The following is a 19376-nucleotide window of genomic DNA, read 5'->3' as shown; positions in this document are numbered from 1 at the left end:
TAAAGCGCTGTTTCCTAGTCCCTCCTGGTCTTCCCAGGGGCTGTGATTCCGGTGTGAGGTGGATGGAGCCTGGACTTTTGCATTTTAAAACGCACACAGTGGTGCCCATGCAACCACACTCTGAGAGAGAGAAAAAATTAAGAGTTATTGAAACATCATCTACAATTCTCAGAATAGCCCTACAAAAGAAAAATGATCACCCTTATTACAGACAGGAAGAAACAAGTTTAGTTGGATTAACTACTCTGTTTCTTGTCCCATTCTTTTAAAACAAGACAGCATTTTTTTTAATAAAGTTGAATTTTAGAACAGTTTTAGATTTACAGAAAAAATTGTAAAGATAGTACAAAGAGTTCTCATCTACCCTACACCAAGTTTCCCCAATTATTAATAACATTAATATGGAACATGTATTAAAATGGAGTTAATACTGATGCATTATTACTTGTTAATAATGCATCAATATTTTATATAATTTCTTTGGTTCTTACCTACAGTGTTTTTTTTCCCATTCCAGGACTCCATATAAGATAGCATATTACATTTTATCATCATGCTTCCTTAGGCTTTTCTTGGCACTGACAGTTTCTTAGACTAGCATCATTTTTTATAATCTTGATAATTTGAGGAGTAATGCTCAGGTATTTTGCAGAATGTTACTCAATTGGTGTTGTCTGCTTTTTTTCTCATGATTAGACTGAGGTAATGAGTTTGGGAAAGGAAGGTCACAGCGATGAAGTGCCAATTTCATCACGTAACACCAGGGTTACGTGCGGGTACCATGGTTTATCATTGCTGATGATGGCCTTGACCCTCTCTGGCTGAGGGAGTGTTTATCAGTTTCTCCTCTTTAAAGTTACCCTTCCCCACCCTGCAAACTATGCTCTTTGGAAGGAAGTCACTGTGCACAGCACACACTGAAAAGAGTGGGAATTATACTCCACCTCCTTGAGAGCAGATTATCTATAGAATGAATAAAAATGGAAATAGTTTATTGCTTCCTATGTGCCAAGGACTGTGATAATTCTTTAGTGTAATGTATTTTTTCTACCCCATTCAGGAATGGTTCTCCTAAAAAGCAAACCAACAAATAAAACAAACAAAACAAACAAACGAGTCTATCTCTGGGATTATGATATAGGAACTAATTATTGACCCATTTTATCTTGTTCCATTTTCATATATGTGAGTTGATAAATGCCCTAGATACATTAGTAACAGAATTTAAAGAGATAGCAAATTCTATCGACTTTATAAATTTGCATTTTACTTTTTGCAGGGTCTCTTGATTTTTCATAAGAACTCTGGAATATTGTCAGTAAAATTTGTGATAATGACATGTAAAGACAAAATCAAGCAAAAAGAAGAGGAGGAAGGAGAACAAAATAAACTTCTCTGTGGTTAAAAGCTGAGTACTCTCAAATTTAACATATCCTTAACTAAACTTTGTATGTCTTCTGCATAAGAGCAATGAGATTCTGTGCAAACTTGAGAATAACAATTACATGAAAATCAATTGACTAATGGTATTTATTGAATAATTAATATCCATCCAGCATTATACTAGGCACAAGGAAACATGTGACTTTTAGACATGACTTTTTCAAGTCATGTCTAAAATATATTATCCTCACTGCTATAAAAAAAGAAGGAACTTTTACCATTGGCAACAGCATGGATGAACCTGGAGAGCATTATATTAAGCAAAAAAAGTCAGTCGGAGAAAGGTAAATATCACATGATCTCAATCATTTGTGGAATATAATGACCAACATAAACTGATGAACAAAAATAGATCCAGAGACAGAAAAACACCAAATGGATCGTCAAACTTCAGGGAAGGCAGGGGAGGATGGGGGTGGGAGTGGGGAAGGTAAGAGATGAACCCAAGGACTTGTATGCATGCATATTAGCATAACCAACGGACATGGACACTGGGGTATGGGGGCTTATCCTGGGGGATGAAAGTGGCCAGGGAGAGGTCGATGGGGGAAAAGGGAGACATATGTAGTACTTTAAACAACAAATTAAATAAATTAAATAAATAAATGAATGAATAAATTATCCTACCATCTCTAAAAGATATCCCAATATTGAAAATAAGCCATCTCTGACAGTTTTTTTGGCCACGTAATTGGGGGGAAAAAAAGTTAGTTTTAGACATCAAGTTTTACTTTTGCACAGGTTTAGAGGTAAGGACTCCATGACTCGGATGGATACATGGCCAAGGTACAAGTTGTTTCTAAACCTCCAGATGGGTACTCATCTTCTCTGGACTTAATAGGCCTTGCTGCCAACCCTAGTCATTCTTCCTTTAGACTTACAGCGTTTGTCTACAATACCACTGCCCTGCTGACCAAGCTTCAGTATTTTTCCCACTCCCATCCCTAATTGGGGGAGACCAACCATTCCAGCATACCTGGCACAATGCTATCATTAACCCTGGGGAAAGGTCTGTCCCCAGCAAACAGGAACCGCTGGGCACCCTATAAACGCTGCAGAGACAAGGGCCAGGCAAATGCTGACGCTCTCTGCACTCCTGTTTCTTCTTGCATGTCCCACTCTCGCTGCCTGCGACTTTGTTCTTCCTCTTTTCCCTTGATTCTTTCTTGAGGGTTGATCACATTATCTTTCCTACGCTATAGGGGATAAAATGCATTTTCTCCCTGAGAGGCAGTTTCGCCCTTCTATAAATAGAATTTTACTCTAAGGAGAAAAAACCAGCAGCTTTACATAACCTTCCCCAAAAGCCCTCCTCATTTTCTTCTGGGACCAGAAAAGGGCCTACAGTCCATGAGCTAAGCAGAAACTTCTCTCACCAGGAAGAATGCTAGTGATCTTCACTCAGATTGATCCAATCTGCACAGCTGAGCCCCCCACGTTGTCCTCTTGTACAGTCTGATCTGGAGCACGTGGTTAAGCTCCTTCCTCCATCAGGCCGTGCAGAGCCTCGCAGTGAGCTTCTGTCTGTACCAGGTAAACCTTCACTCGTCTTCAAAAGCCTCAGTGACACCCCTTCTCCCCTGCCACGGACGCCCAGACAAATGAGCACCTGGTCTGCTTCATGCTCTGAAGACCATTCCCAATCCAAAGGTGAGGGTCAGCATGGGGTCCCCTGTGGCCTATCAGGGTTTCACTTGGAGCAGGCATGTGACGTTAGCATCAGACCTGAGAGGAAGAGGTGGGAGGGTAGAGAAGGTCCCAGGGCTCCTGTGGTCCATTCAAGTGACTGTCTTTTCCCCTGGGTCTGAGTATTTTTAAGGATGAAAAGAGATGAAGGGAAGGGGAAATCTGGATTGAAAACCAGCTGGCCTTTTAAAAATGTGACTGCTTTTCTCAAGCATTGATGAGAAAAGAAGGGGAAAGGCAGATGAGACACTCAAAGAGCATTTTCAAGGGCTTTAAATCTCAAGGAAATTAAACACAACATGGTCTCCAAGAAATACACTAAACCACAAACCAGAAGACTTTGATGTTGGCATAGTTTGCCATCAAGATCAGCTCCTCAAGCCAATACACTTCAGAGAGGTTCAAGGTAAGACTGGACTAGTATGGAAAGAGCATTTTCCCATTAACTAGATTTTAGAAGAAAACAGAAACTGGGTCACTTCCCTTATTGGGTTTTCAGTTCCCTAGGGCAATGTCTCTCTGTTGTCTGGGATTCTAATTCAGTATGTCTGGGTGTGGCATGAGTCTGCATTTCTAAAAATGTTGCAAGTGATGCAAAACTGCTGGTCCATGGACCCTCAGATACAGGTTCTCAAACTTGGCTGCACATTGGAATCACCTGTAAAGGTTTAAAAAGTACTCGTGCTGAGCGTCATCTCAGAGATTCTAAATTAATTTATATGAAGTAGGGCTAGGCATTGATACACAATCAAGGTGACAGCCCTTCCTCCAGAGAGAAGACCCATGAGATGAATTATACCTAACACTACCCATTAACCAAGCAAGTACTTGCTTCTAGGTGTTTGTGCTGAGTGGGTCTGTAGGAAATGGATGCGGTTGACCAGAGAGAAGTTAATGGGGGAGGTCAGTTTGGATGAGGAATCTGCAGGGGCTGTGTTATATGGTGCCACGTTTGATCAGTAGTGCACTGTGTCAGGTCTTCCTTAGCTAAACCTGTTAGCTTCTAAGTACAGGAAAGGCACTGACCATGGCCGGCTAAACCACAGCCCATGAAACTAAGCAGGGACTTGATTTCAAAATTGCTGGTGGAGTCTGACTATCTTATTTATTTCTAAGTCTTTAAAATCGTCAACTATCATAATGAAATTGAGCAGGGTTCTAGAGTGGCCTCCCTGTGCCTGTGAAATTTTCTATTTGTAAATATTGTCTCAGTATAAATCTAGCCCATATAAAGGTAATACTGAAAATAGCTAGGAGCCATGAAACATTTATTAGATGCCAGGCATTGGAATAGGTATTTTATATATCTCATTGTTGGAGTGAGTTTATCTTCAATTTACAGGTAGGAAAAAAGATGTTATTTTGTCTCTATTTTGCAGATGGGTAACTCAAAGTCAAAGCCACTAGCTGACAGGCTTTTCTCCCTGGGCTGTGTCACCTGTCTCATCATGACCAAAGACCATAGGACCAAACAACCGACTCCTTGGCCACTTACTTACAGTGGCAGAGCAAGAGTTGCAAGCTCAATGACTTCTAAATGAACTGTATCTTAAACCTAAGAGAACACTCATCCATAAATTTAAGAAACAGTAATGGAGAGAAAATGTGAAAGAAAGAAGCATATTGGAAAAACAATCAGAAAAATCTATTTTTAAATCTTAGGTTCATTTTTCCTTTTTCATTCACCAAGAGTGCTCAGGTACACATTGTGAAGGAGGTCACGGGAAAAAGAAAAATCTCATGACAAACCATATATAGAAAAGATAAAGCCCTATTTTCTCTGCTCAGGGATAGCTCCCAAAGAATTAGCCTGGTACACATGTTTACTAATAATCATTTGCATTTGTCTAGCTCTTTACACTTTTCAGAATCTCTTTGCCTGGGTTACATTTGTTATGTAACCACACAACCCCATGAGGTATTTCTATACATATAGGATAGATACATTCATAAATTAACATCAGCCAGTTAAAAAGAATCATGACAAGGATTGTCTATGTAATTTGCTTAAATTTTTATTTTAAATTTATTTATTGATTTTAGAAAGAGAGAAAGGGGGGGAGAGAGACAGAGAGAACGAGAGAGAGAGAGAGAGAGAGAGAGAGAGAGAGAGAGAGAGAGAGAGAGATTGGTTTGTTGTTCCACTTGTTTATACATTCAGTGGTTGATTTCTGTATGTATCCCTGACCAGGGATTGAACCCACAACCTTGGCACATAGGAATGATGCTCTAACCAACTGAGCTACCCCACCAGGGACAATTTGCTTAAATATTTAAATGATTCTGCTGAGATTAGAAAAACGTCTTTGTCTTGAACTCATTTCAATTCATTCAAACAATTTAGAGTATTTATCTCTTTTCTCCAAGGGATATGATCCAAGACCCCCAGTGGATGCCTGAAATCATGGATAGTACCAAATCCTATATATGCTATGTTTTTCCCCCCATACATACATTCCTTTTCAGTTAAGGAATAGCTTCTCCTTGATATGTATGAATAGCCAGCACCACTACTTTTGTGTTTTGGGACTATTAAGTAAAATAAGGGTTACTTGAACACAAGCACTGTGATACCAGGACAATCAATTTGGCAACCAAGACAGCCACTAAGTAACTAAGGAGCAGGGAGCATCCATAGTGTGGACCCAAAGGACAAAGAAATTAGTCATGTCCCAGGTGGGATAGAGAGGACAGGATGAGATTCCTTCAGGCATGCAATTTTAAATTTATGACTTATTTCCAGAATTGTCCATTTAATATTTCTGGGCCACAATTGACATCAGGTAACTGAAATCACAGAAAGAAAACTGCAGATAAAGGAGGACTTTGTACTGAGTACGAGTAGCTACTGTCGGTAAGAGAGGAAACTAAGGTCTTCTCAGGCCTGCGTTGTTATGCTCAGTAATACTCATAGCCTTGTATATACTGATTCTCTTTGAATTCACTGTGCTTCCTCCACTCCAGAGCCTTTGCTATCACTTTTCTTACCCAGCATTCTCTTCCTGTTCCACCCATGCAATCTCTCTCTAATTAGGTTAACTTGTTCTTCAGATGCCATCAGGACTTTCTCAGGGAAGCCTCTTTCATCTGCTGCGTTATTCTTCTACAATACTTTCTTGTCTTCAAAGCTTCATCTCATTTAAAATTATGGATTTAATAATATATTCATTGATTAGCATTTCCATCCCACTAAGCTCAAAGATCCATCATCATCTGAGCACAGGGTCATGAAAGGTGAGGGATGTATTTATAGCAACAGGCTGCCAGATCTGCTAGGAAAAACCCTGATATCCTCATTTGTACCATACCCCTGGCTTGGAGTCAACATGATTGACAAGTCTTTACACTCTCTTCTTTTTGTTGTTGTTTTGTTTTGGCCAATCTAAGGATACAAGGATGAATGAATTGGCTCTTTCAGTGCATCTGGCTAACATTAATATATTAATGATCTAATATATAAACATTGTAGTTGATATTTTTCAGAGTCGGCCCCACTTTGTATGTGCTTCTTTTTATTTAATCAGTACTTTGTTCTGCCTTGTATCCTGTTTAGCTATGTCTGTGCCTGTCACCTTGACTTGCCAGTAAGTTCTTGAACAACAGAAACAAATTTAGACCTTTCATTTAATTCTTTTTAATCTATAGCAAATGTTCATTAACTATTATCTTGAATCAAATTATTGATCGAGTTTGATCCATATAATAACTCAATGATTTTGTTAGGCATTGATAGTCCTACCTGAAAAAAGAGAACACGAGTAAAAAAAAAAAAATAGGTCTATTGATTTCAGAGAGAGGAAGGAAGAGAGATAGAAACATCAATGATGAGACAGAATCATTGATTGGCTGCCTCCTGCACAACTCCTACTGGGAATTGAGCCTGGAACCCAGGAATTGAACCATGACCTCCTGGTTCATGGGCCAACGCTCAACTACTGAGCCACACCAGCCTGGACGGGCAAGAACACACATTTTAAGAGAGGCAAAATGGACACCAGGAATGACTGTACAATAAGATAAAGGCTATACCGAATATACATTTTCCATAAATGATTTGGAAGAGCTCACTGAGAAGAGCACATTAAATTCGGGATCCTTGATTACCAGAAAGATATAAACAAACTAGAAGGAGATCAGGTAGGAAAAATAAACATGATTAAGCTCCTGGAGGAGTCTGAGGAAAGAATAAATTAAATATTTATAATCCTGTTAAGTAAAGACTAAGAGGGGAAGCAAGAATGTCCTATGGCTAGATTTTCTAACATAGTTCAGCACAGAAAGGCAAAGTGTCAATGAGGAGGGAAAACAGGAACCAAGAGTTGGGTGACAGGAGCAATAGGAAGAACATTTAGCACAGGACGGTCTAAGGTGAATTGTAAAATAAATTTTTAACAACCAGAACTGATATGCTGCTGAAAAGTTTCCCAGGGGAAATAGTGAACAAACCATCCCTGGAGATATGTCAAACCAGAGAGAGAAAATAACTAAAAATTGTCCTGCAGGGAACAGCTCTGCCCAGACATTAGACATGAAAGAGAAAGCTTTGCAGATTTTCTCTCTAATTTATAATCTCCTGGGATGCCATGAGGCTGAGAAAAGATGTGGAACAATGGATTGAGGACTGACTCTGGTGCAGGGGGTTTGCTTAGATGCATCACCCTCGCCTCACATCTCTAATGACAAGTCGACACATAACAGAATCCACTGCTAGCGTATCTGGTGCTTTGTCTCATCCAGGGCCCTTCATTAGCCTGTCACATAGGAATAGGTGAAACAATTCTGAACCCAAACAAAAACTGGGAGGTGTGCAACATGGTTGCTTGATTGAAACCCACAGTCACATACGTAACCATGATCCAATATGTGTTTTACCATATTGGAAACATAGCCAAGTTCAAAAGGTCAGATTAGGATTTTTAACTCAGACTTAGCATCTACCATTATAACTCTATGATTGAGTCATATTTTAGTACCATGACATTAAGGGGATTTTTAATGTTCCTCAAATTAAGCCTGGCGCCCCAGCATCTTGCTTCCCTGTAGGTAACATGCTACAACGACATAATAAACCCAACTAGGCAGGATACTCACAAGGTAAGGGTTGCTATAGGTATTCAATAATCTTACAGTAACCAAGGAGCTACTTTTCTAGTTTAAAATAAGTGTACATTCTGGAAAGATGCTTAAGGAAAGTCTGGCCTAAAATAAGCACAATACAGTATCAGGAGACAACTTCCTAAAAGTAAGGTACTAATAACATCTATGCCTAAAGGCAGAAGGTTGCTAAGTAGGAAAAACAGACCAACTACTCATAACATGGATGCCTCAAAATAAATGGCTGCTCAGTTGGAGAAAAAGAATCATAGAATTAGCTTGCTGAAATCACAAAAGGCCAATAAAGTTATGGAAAAAAGTGCTCAGCCTTATTAGCAATCAGGGAAAAGCAAATTAAAACCAAAGTGAGGTACTAATTTATATTCGCCAAATGAGAGAACGTTGAATATAAGACAACACCAAGTATTGGGGAAGACGGGGGACAAAGGGAAGTTTCTCCTGGTAGGAGTATTTGTTGCTGCCTCCTAAAGGTAGAGATATGGTTTCTATGACTCAGCAACTCCACTCCCACATATGTACCCTAGACAAGGTGGTGAACTTGTTCTGGAGGACATGTTCAAGAGTATTGATAGTAGCATTGCTGACAATAGCAAAATACCGAGGTCCCAAAACTCCATCAATGGTTGATTGGGTAAAGTATGACTAAGTAATACCATGAACTATTATACAGCAGAGAAAAGGACTGAAATGCAGCAATGTGCATCCTCATAGATAAATAGCAAATATTTCATGTTTAGCAAAAATGCAAATCAGAGAAAAATATATATTTTTTTTATAATGGTCAAGTATAGACAAAGCAAAGAATATGCTAAAGATGCATACGTGTATGGCAAAACTATAAAAAAGACAAAGGACGAATTAACACAAAATTAATAAAATTGCTAGTGGGTACATGGATATTTGTTTCATTATAATTATTATTGTGGTCATCAATGTTATCATTATTAATTATGACAAACAATGTAGGTCTAGTATATAGTTCATAATTTAAATAAATCATGTAATGTTGAAACTAGTAATATAAGTAAAGTCATCTGGTCTACACCATCATTTACCAAATAAAAATATGTTACACATTAAAAAAAGTAGTATCAGATTTCAGTAATGCTACAAATCAATTATTTAAAAACAGTATTTCCTCTAGTGAGGAACATGGGTCCTGATTTAGAATCTCCTCTTTTACTTTAGACACAATTTCAGCAAAGCCCAGTCTCTTAGTTCTCAGAAAATCAAAAATAGAAAACGGAAGGACTGCTTTGTCAAAGTCGCACAACAAGGAGAAGCTCGAGCAGGACACAGGCCAGTGGATAACAAGCCTTTTATAATCAGGAATAAAAATCTTAAAAAAACAAAAGCTCATGGCCATAGAGCAAAAAAGTAAACAGTCCTTTTTAATGTAATAGCTTCAGAAATGGTCTTATAGTATCTGATAATTTAATAAATAACTGAGCCACAGCAATGCCTTTGGTCTATTAAGGACAGGTTAACTCAGGTTTATGCAATTAAAAGGTAGCTAAGTGAGTGGATAAATATTTTAAAAATATATTTTTATTGATTTCAGAGAGGAAGGGAGAGAGAGAGAGAGATAGAAACATCAATGGTGAAAGAGAATCATTGATTGGCTGCCTCCTGCACGCCCCTCCACTGGGGATCTAGCCTGCAACCCAGGCATGTGCTTGACCGGGAATCAAACAGTGACCTCTTGGTTCATAAGTCAACACTCAACCACTGAGCCACACAGGCCAGGCTGGATAAATATTTTTAAAGACTATGGAAAATTAGTAAAATCTAAAATTGCCGGTGTTTAAGAAGAAAATTTAGTTACTAAAAAATTGACTTAGGTAAATAATAGTTATATTAACTGTTCAACTCTGTTTTTCTCTTATAAAAATACAAAAGCACATTTAAGAACATTTTAGATACCAGAATAATGTTGGCATTGATACGCCCTCTCACCAGATCACAATACTAAACTTAATGAGTCACTGTGTCCATTAGATCCATTGTAAAGATTCAATTAATTCAGCGGAATACGTTTGTCCTAGATACTCACAAGAGTAGATTTCTGGCAAGGACCAATCTCTAAAGGATGAGCCAAGTACAAGGGTGAAATCCCCCTGTTTAGTCCCACCATAATAATCACAAGAGGTATCAGGGGCCTTCTTCCCTTGCAACTGTGAAATGACTGAGCAAGCCAGAAGCCACCGAATTCAATCGTATAACACTAAGCTAAAGCGCATCGTGAAATCAGAAGGCAGTTACAGGCACTGACTCACAAAATTTAGCAGAGAAGAGACTTTCAAAAATCTGATCAATAAATATGGAGTGGTCTGTGTGTTTTCAGATTGAACTCAAACCCCCTCACCCCTGAAGAAATGAAAGCTGTGAATAATACCATTGCTTGGAACTATTTATAAATAGCAGCATGTATTAGTATTACCATTGGCAAATGACCCTCAATAGAAGGGGTGATATTAAATCATACATGTTATCATGTATTTCAAAAGCATACCATTAGAGAGAGTTCAGCCATTTATAAACCACCAAGGGAAACATATTTACTTAACAGTTGAGTTAAAGGGACCTGTTGATATATATTTTTTTAATCTCAGGCTAAAATTTGTCAAAGAAATGTAGAGCACTGGAGTAATTTTGATCATCAATCACCTGTCCTATATTTCTACTTGTTAGTGCAGTGCTATCACAAAGAAATATAAGATAAGGAATCAATACAATACTCTAGTGCGGGAGGAAGCAAAAGTGTGGTACTAAGCAGTGCTTTAATTTACCGGGTGCTGCAATTTAGAAAGGTGCATAGTGATTTGCATTTTATTTTTTGCTGTTACCTAGTTGGTAGAAGTAACATGTAACTTTTTTTCTTGCACATTTTTTTAAAAAATTGGCCTACAGGAAAAAGAAGCTGGATTGTTCCTCCATTCTAATTGACTAGCTTATTATTTGCTTTACTTGAGGTCTTATTTGGAAGAAAAATATCCTAAATGCTTTGGGTCAGTGTCATGCATTTATAATGCCACTAAGAAAAGCTACGATCTCTGAAAAGTAGTTACTTGGACAGAAATGGAAGTTCCAACCCGGTAACAGCCTCTTGAAGAACCAGGGTGCCTCGTTGGCATAACCCAGTGGTCGGCAAACTCATTAGTCAACAGAGCCAAATACCAACAGTACAACGATTGAAATTTCTTTTGAGAGCCGAAAACCAACTTCTGCGCCTGGGCCACGAAGTTTCAATCACACTGTATGTGCGCGCCTACACGTGGTATTTTGTGGAAGAAAGACACACTCAAGGGGCCAAAGAGCCACATGTGGCTCATGAGCCACAGTTTTCTGACCACTGGCATAACCTACTGACCCCTCGTGCTCATCTATATATATAAAACCCTAATATGCAAGTAGGCCAAACAGCACAACTGAACCGATTGCTATGACATGCGCTGACCACCAGGGGGCACACGTGGAACATGATGGGTGTCCACTGTGGCAGGATGGTGGAGAAGGTGAGCTGGACGCCAGACCAAGGTAGGGTGCCAGTTGCTGTCATCGGGGCGAGCCTCTGGTGGTTACTGAAAATTCTTTGCTCACACGCGCCACAGTCCCGCCCCGCGCTCGCACTTGCTGCCAGTGATGGCCCCACTCACACCCACTGCCGGCACCAGTCCCACTCGCACCCACAGTTGGCACCGGAGCCACCGCTTGCACCCACTGCCAGCACCCGGCGCAGGTCCTGATCATTCGGCACCATCAGCTGGAGTGAGCAGTGGCTGCTGGCCTAGATTACCCCTGAGGGCTTCTCCACCTGCCCCTGCTCCTGAGGGGCGATTGGGGCAGTAGCAGCTGCTCACACCCACTGCTGGTGACAGCCCCAATTTTTCCACGCCGTCAGTGGGTGCGGGAGCGGCAGCAGCTGGAGCGGGGCTGCCAGCAGACAGAGGACCAGGGCCTTGGTGGGAGGAGCTGGGCGGGGGCACAGAGGATGAACTGAGACCTGCCCCTGTTCTCACTGCAGCCTTGCAGCTCACAGTTCCTTTCAAGGTGCACGAATCCGTGCACTGGGCCCCTAGTATCTCTTCATAATGCCCGTGAGCTCCAGAACGTCAACAACACTGGCTCTGAGGCCACCAGGTTGTGTCTCCTATGGTAAGAGTATGAATTGGCTGTCTTGAGAGTCCAGCTTAACTCTCCTCTAAAAGGCATTCATGATAATATGAAATTTGTTTTTAAGGCAAATCTCCATGAAGTTACAAAGCATCATACAGCATGTTCAACCGTGTGTCTTTGGGTCAGGGCCCTGGAGTCACAGTGAGGAAGGCTTCCCTGGGCTGTTGCAAGGGAGGCAGCGTTGATGCCACACAGTTTAGAGACGAGAGCTGCGCTGCTGGAGAGACATGCTGGAGAGAGAGAAGCAAGCAGCCCGCGGCAGCCTGCAGAACAATTCACTGGGCATCGTGTTGGTAGTTAATGCAGTGTGTTTTAATCAAGAGTTACTAAGATCCCAGGCTATGACTCATGAAGGTATATAACTGCTGTGACCACTCAGGGAGCTCTCCGATCCTCTGGATCATCATAATGAAAAAATAAAAAATAAAACCATGAAGGAAAAAGAAAGGACAACTCCACGTTTCCATTGTATGAATTGGAAATGTGCATAGAGTTCATCACTTCTCTTTAGGGATTGCAGCACGTCTCCAGAACAAAGTGACTTTTTATCTTTAGCTAATTAATCAAGTAATCCTCAGTGGGCTCATGTCATTATTCTTTTTACTCGGGCAAAAGGAAGACTTCCCAAAATTTACATAATACAGTTCATCTGAGAGATTATCATCTGAGGGAGATAATCAAAAATTTATCTTTGGAGCTGGTAGCTGTGTAACAAATCCAAAACAGAGCAATGCCTTCCTAATGGGAGCGTACGGGCCATAGCCACGTAAAGTGGGGAGACCTATCGCCAGCCAAGAAGAGGTCCCTCACTGGTGAAATCCCAGTGGTTTCCAGGAGTCTCCGTGTAAAGAGCACTATCTTAACTCACCCCAAAGTCACACATTTGGGGAGCTGGCATGGGGTGTGTGTGTGGAAATCCTCTTTTATGAAAATGCCTGAAACAGTTGCCGTCTATTCTCATAAAGTTATTCTGCCTGGTTTCACCTGGCCAGGCTGGCGTAGCTCAGTGATTGAGCATCCACCTATGAACCAGGAGGTCACGGTTCGATTCCCAGTCAAGGCACATGCATAAGTTGCAGGCTCGATCCCCAGTGTGGGGCATGCAGAAGGCAGCCAATCAATGATTCTCTCTCATCATTGATGTTTCTATCTCTCTCTCCCTCTCCCTTCCTCTCTGAAATATATATATATATATATATATATATATATATATATATATATATATATATATTTTTTTTTTTTTTTAAAAAAAGAAGTTTCATCTGTAAAGTTTAGGATGGCAAATTCTCCAGAGTCTTTGCTTTAAAATGTAACCTTAGGGCTCAGTCTTCTATGGAAAGAAATACTCTGTTCAGAAACTTCAGCACTGCCTGTGAACATGCAACACCACCTACGGATAAGTGTGTGCATGGGTGGTGGTGGTGGTGGGGGTTATGATTTAAATCAGGGCTTGTTTCCAAAGGGGGGAGATGGAGCCGGCACCAGATGACCCCACTGCATGCAGCAGAAACACTCCAGGAGCCAATCACATGCCTTTGAAGACTCTCAGACTCCTGGGAGCACCAAAGAAGAAAGGAAAGCCAGACAGAGAGAAGCGTTTCCTCTCCTTAAGTATGGTTTTGAGGATAACTAGAGTGTTGGAATTCCCTTGGAGTAGTAGGGATCCCTTCTCTCTCTAGAAACAAGTAAAAATAACTCCTTCCACCCCCAAATCACTTCCCCAGCCTCTTGCCAAGCTTCCCATTGGCTGAGAAAAGCACCCTCTAGCCTGCAAATACCTGTGCTCTGGAAGAAAGTTCCAGCAGGGCTTCCCTGGGGGATGCAGACCTGGGCAAAGCTCTTCCTCTCCAGCGGAAACAAGAAGGAAGTGTGCTGAGAGGTTCACTTGCCAGAGAGGAAATGTAAGTCACACATGCTGAGAAGTTGTACATCTCTCCCCAGAAAAAAAATGCCTATGGGCAGCTCAAGCCAGCCCAGCTTTTAAGAGCATTAAAGCAAACGTGCTGAGCCTAATACGTTCACATATAACACATGTGGTGACTCTTTCCCATGCTTCATAACTCAGAGGGCAACTGCTGCTTTGTGGGAAATGGATGCTGGACAGGCGGCTGGTGATTTATGCCACAGCACTCACAAAGGAGTGGACATCCAGCCTGCCCGGGAGCCCCAGGTCCTGCCATGCTCCCCTCAACAGCAAGCCCAGGTGGGGGCATCTGATCCAGTTTGGGGGAGTGAGAAGGGGATAGGGAAGGCAGCAAGCCTCATGTCACCATGTCTGGGCTACATACACTCTCATAGCTTTTTTCCCCAATAGAATGTAACGCAAACGTATGTATGAAGAATTAATTAATTCACGTGTATACCTGCTGTTTCATTCAGTAACATCTCACATCTAAACCTCCCATTTCATCTGAGATCCTGGGACTCAGTGTCTTTGTTTGTTGCTCCAGTGAAATACATGAGAAGGTGGCATCTTACAAAAGCCAACTAAAAAGCCACCATCCCCTGCCTCCCTCCAGCATCAAGTCTGACACAGTTCAGGGGTGCCATTTGTGAGGCCATTACAGTTTCATAACCATGGACAGCAGCTTCAGACATGACCAGGGAAATGGGAAATACCCAGAGCGACTGCTAGTCTCCACAATCCTTTGTTACCCATCAGCAAAGTCTTTAAAACACCTCGCTGAATGGGAATTCCCCTGCGAGTAGACACTGGGCCTTAGTAAGGGCACCTCCTACTGGCCCTTTCGGAGAGGGAACTCTGCTTTCTTCAGCACCAATTCCCTGCTATGGACCTGAAGAGGGGAAGCAGATAAATGAGCAAAAGACCAGAGCAATTTGAATTAACAATATCTCAAAACTGCACCCTTCACTTTCCTGGGACCTGTGCAAACGACGTCACAATTCATTTGCAAATGACAGGAAGGGATTTAGAAGTATACAGGAGCTTAACGATTTAGATCCACAAGCCTATCCACAGGCATGTACGTAGAGTTTTGTTGGCCTTTTCAAACATAGGCATGCCTGCTGCAGAAGAAATGAAAATAAAGCAGTTATAGATGGCCTTAACTCTCTAGACAAGGAACTTCCGTGAGAAGAGGGGTATTTAACTGATTTAGATATTAGTAAAACATATATAAATGCCTCCATTTATTTAACTCCACCCTTCACCAGACAGTCACTTGGGAAATCGCTTTAAAATATTTTAGTGTAAATGACACAACATCATTGTCTGTTCTTGCACACCTTGCCTAGTGCAATATTGTCAGCCAATCATTGCAGGCCAAGCCTGGCAGACTTTCCACGGAGCCAGGGATGCCCCCTCTGAGCCTCCCCTCCCCTCCCCTCCTTGGCCGTCTCCCAAACTGCCCAAGAAAGCGCAAGTCAGTCTCCCGGGCTGGAGGAGGGTCCTGTTCTCCGCAGCATCTAGTGTGTGCTGGTGCTGAGGAGGGATTTTAAAAGGACACCCACGTATTACTTCGGGGATGACCCCCACCCACCTTCCCAAGGAGTAATTGCGGGAGGACAAAGCTCTGGGAGAGAGGAGCTGGGAGGAGGGAGCAGCCCAGAGGGAGAGACGGAGCCTGGCAGGCTGCTGGCAGCTGGGACTCAGTAGGTGCACTGAGCGTGAGCACACACACACACACACACACACACACACACACAACATACACACACGCACAAACAAGCTGGCTGCTCTCTGGCTCTGATCACAGGAAGGAGAGGAGTAAGGGTAGGCGTGGATGGTCAGACCCCGCTGCTCCTGTGTGGCCTCCCCAGGATTAGGGAGCCTCCAAGGGGCTCGGCTCCCCTGCCTGAGTCCCCAGCCTCAGAGGCTCCTTCTCCGCTCGCATTCGCAGCCCTGGGCCTCGCGCAGGAACAAGAAAGCGCAGCTCAGGCTCAGGGCAGCTGGGTGCCTGGCAGTGACTGGTACTTGGCCACCCCCTCAATTTCCTGGGCGCAGGTTGGGACGCTCCTACCCCAAAGCCTGGCTCCTGCCAGCCGCCCCCCCCCCCCCCCATTTGGGGAAAGGTCATTTCCAAGGGATTTGAATACTCTGCCTGCTCTTCCCCACTCCTTCCCCGCAGGCCCGCCCCCTGCACCTCAGGGCCCATCTGCACTGGCGGTGAGGCCCAGCAAGGCGAGTGGACAGAGAACGCGTTCTTTTGCTCTTTTAACAATTCTTTGTGGCCTTGAAGCCCCAGCTCCGGACTGGGCATCTGCAGCAGCCCCGAGCATCCCGCGGACCCCTCTTTCTCCCGCTATCTCCCAGCCCAGACCCCAAACAGTTTTGCCATTTTTAATTAGAAACTGCGCTTGCCAAGCGCGGGCGCCCAGGGGCTGGTTCCCCGGAATCGCAGTCAGCCGAGTTGGGAAGTGTCCTGGATGCAGCGGGGACTTCGCTGGGAAACTAAATCCACCTTCAAAAACGCAAAACACGCCTCCTTCCTCCCAGCAACTCTGCGCCTCTTTCAGGCACCGCGGTCCCCGCCTCGGAGGCACCAAACACAGGAGCCGTCCCTTTCTTGATTCTCAGTCACCAAACGGAGGCGCGGAGAACCACCAACGGCTCAGCCCACCACCTACCCTCCGCGCAGCCCCCCTCAAAGCCCCCCGGGCGACCCGCTCCGCGGGGCCTGCTGCCCCAGGTCCCCTCCTCCGGGGGTTTCCAGGGGTCTCCGGGGCTCTAAGACTCCAACCCGGAGCTTTGCAGCGACATCCCCATCACCCGCCTCGTCCCTGCCCCGGCCGGCCGGCCAGCTCTCCAAACCAAGGCAAGTATTTGCCAAAGCACAGAATCCACAAGATCAGATTTAACAACGGCGATGGGGCGCCCCTCTCCCCAGCCGCCAACAACCTCCGCCCAAAGCGAAACAAAAACAACAACAAAGTCTCCCCCAGTCTTTTATGGGGGGGGGGGGGAGAGCAACCCCGAACATCTCGCTCTTCCCCCTTCGGCCCCAATTCTGCTACCGGCCAAATGCAAAGGAGAAGGCAAAGGAAAAGGGGGGGGACCCGGGGTGAGGGCCGCGAGGAGAAGAAAGGAGCGACGCTCTTACCGGTGACTTGGAGATGCGCGCTGAGCAGGGTAGCTCCGAGGAGTACAAAAGCCAGCTTGGGGGCCCGGGCACATCCAGGGCTATTCTCCATATTTCAGCCAACACCTTCGGGGCCGGGGGTCCTGGGCAGCGGCGGCTCTCACACACATGCACTCACACACGCATGCACACATGCACGCACGCCGGCCCGCAGAGCCCCTTTGGCTTCCTCCTCCTCCTCCTCCTCCTCCTCCTCCCCGTCCTCCTCCTCCACGTCTCTCCCCACCTCCCCGGCGCCTCTTCTGCTTCCGAAGCCTCTTTCCTGGACCCCCGGGCAGGTCAGCGGCAAAAAGAGGCAGCGAAAAGTTCCATCCGGCAAGAAGTCCGAGGGAGCCCGAGACCCGAGAGCACCCCAGAAAACTAACTCCGGGCGCCCGAGGGAGCCGGCGGACGGAGGACAGCTCTCCGCGGGGCCCCCGAGTCACCGACGCACAGAAGATCCAGGAGGGACCCCGAGGAGCCGGGGGGAAAGCGATCCCGTGGCCGGGCGGCGTGCGAATGGGGTGGAGGCGGGTGCCCTGTCCTCCGCGGGGGAAAGTTGGAGAGAAAAATCCTCGCGGGAGCTGGGGGTGCTGTGGGCTTTTTCCTCCCGGAGCCACGGGGGGCCGAGGAAGGAGAGGCAGGCGGGAGCCGCGGGGAGGAGCGCGCTCACTTGTTACCGGGGTGCCCGCCAGCCAGCGGTGTGCGAGGAGCGGGGAGTTGGAGCCGTACTCTCCATTGATCCGGAGGAGCGGAGGGCTGGGAGGGAAAATGTGGAGACCGGAGGGAAACCGAGTGGATCCGGCGAAGATTCCACGCAGAGAGGGGGGTGGGGGCAGAGAGATGACGGCGGCGAAGGAGAAAAAAGAGCGGTCCTTCCAGCAGCTGCATTCGCCTGGTCTACATATCAATGAGCAGGGATGCCCTCTGTGGGCAAAGCGTGGGAAGTCACTTTCGTCAATGGAGCTGGCGAATATCCTGAGCGTCTCAGGGTTTTTGCAACTCTCTCCTTGGACGCTCAGCAGCGGTGCTGGAGTGTGCAGCCCAGGTGGGTGCTTAAGCAGAATCGGACGGCCAGGGCTTCCCCTCCTGTCTGCCCTCTCGGCATTATTTAAGGGAGGATTTTTTTCAGCTGGAAAGGATTTCTAATCCCCACTCCCTTCTAGGACAGGTGGGAAACTGAGGTTCAAAAACACAGGGACCAAAGCCAGGCGACTGTCTCCTGACCTAACAGCGAGGGTCCGCTTTTTGCAAGACCTTCTTCGTCTGGGTCCTCTCTTTTCTGGACATGAGTCAGTGCTCGATGCAACGTTTTTTTAAAGCACTTATCTGTTCCAGGGTCCCTGTTAGCTCCCAGGAAATATAGAGATGAGGTCTAATAAGACTCGGCCTCTCCCCTCAAGGGGTTTGTGATCTGTTGGGAGAAAGGCATAAATGAATAATTATAAAATGTAATGATAAATATGATGGTTCATGTAATGAGGAGGTGCTATGGGAGAGCAAGAGGCACTTCTGCAGTCCCTGGAACATGAAATCTCAATCTCTCTCTATCTCTCTCTCTCTCTCTCTCTCTCTCTCTCTCTCTCTCTCACACACACACACACACACACACACACACACACACACACACACACAGCAGGCGATTTAGGAAGGGAGAACAGTGAATCCCTTTCAGAAAACAGTTCTAAGCTGACTTCCTTGGAATATTTTATCTCCACTGCAGGACCTCAAGCTCCCCTGAAAGGAGAGGCTGCATGCCATTCTTCTTTGCACCCTCACAGATCTAGCACAGGGTTTGGAATAAAATACCGCACATGCCAATATGTTTTTGCTGAATAAGTGAACTTGCAAACAAATAAATTTGGCCAGGAAGGATGA

The 19376-nt window shown here is 44.5% G+C and overlaps 1 protein-coding gene across 1 annotated transcript in view; it reads right to left on the bottom strand.

The window, feature by feature from the left end:
• The window catches only part of DCC (DCC netrin 1 receptor), a gene marked incomplete at both ends in the record, with an annotated part of 938651 nt that extends 921080 nt beyond the window's left edge, over nucleotides 1-17571 (bottom strand). Inside the window, one exon of the mRNA XM_079784846.1 lies at nucleotides 17481-17571. Within this exon, the coding sequence (XP_079640972.1) occupies nucleotides 17481-17571 (91 nt within the window). The remainder of the gene's footprint in view (nucleotides 1-17480) is intronic.
• Nucleotides 17572-19376: the final 1805 nt, after the last annotated feature.

Source organism: Cnephaeus nilssonii, assembly GCF_951640355.1.
Source record: "Cnephaeus nilssonii genome assembly, chromosome: 11".
Taxonomy (NCBI): domain Eukaryota; kingdom Metazoa; phylum Chordata; class Mammalia; order Chiroptera; family Vespertilionidae; genus Cnephaeus; species Cnephaeus nilssonii.
This window is presented reverse-complemented; position numbering and strand designations above follow the sequence as displayed.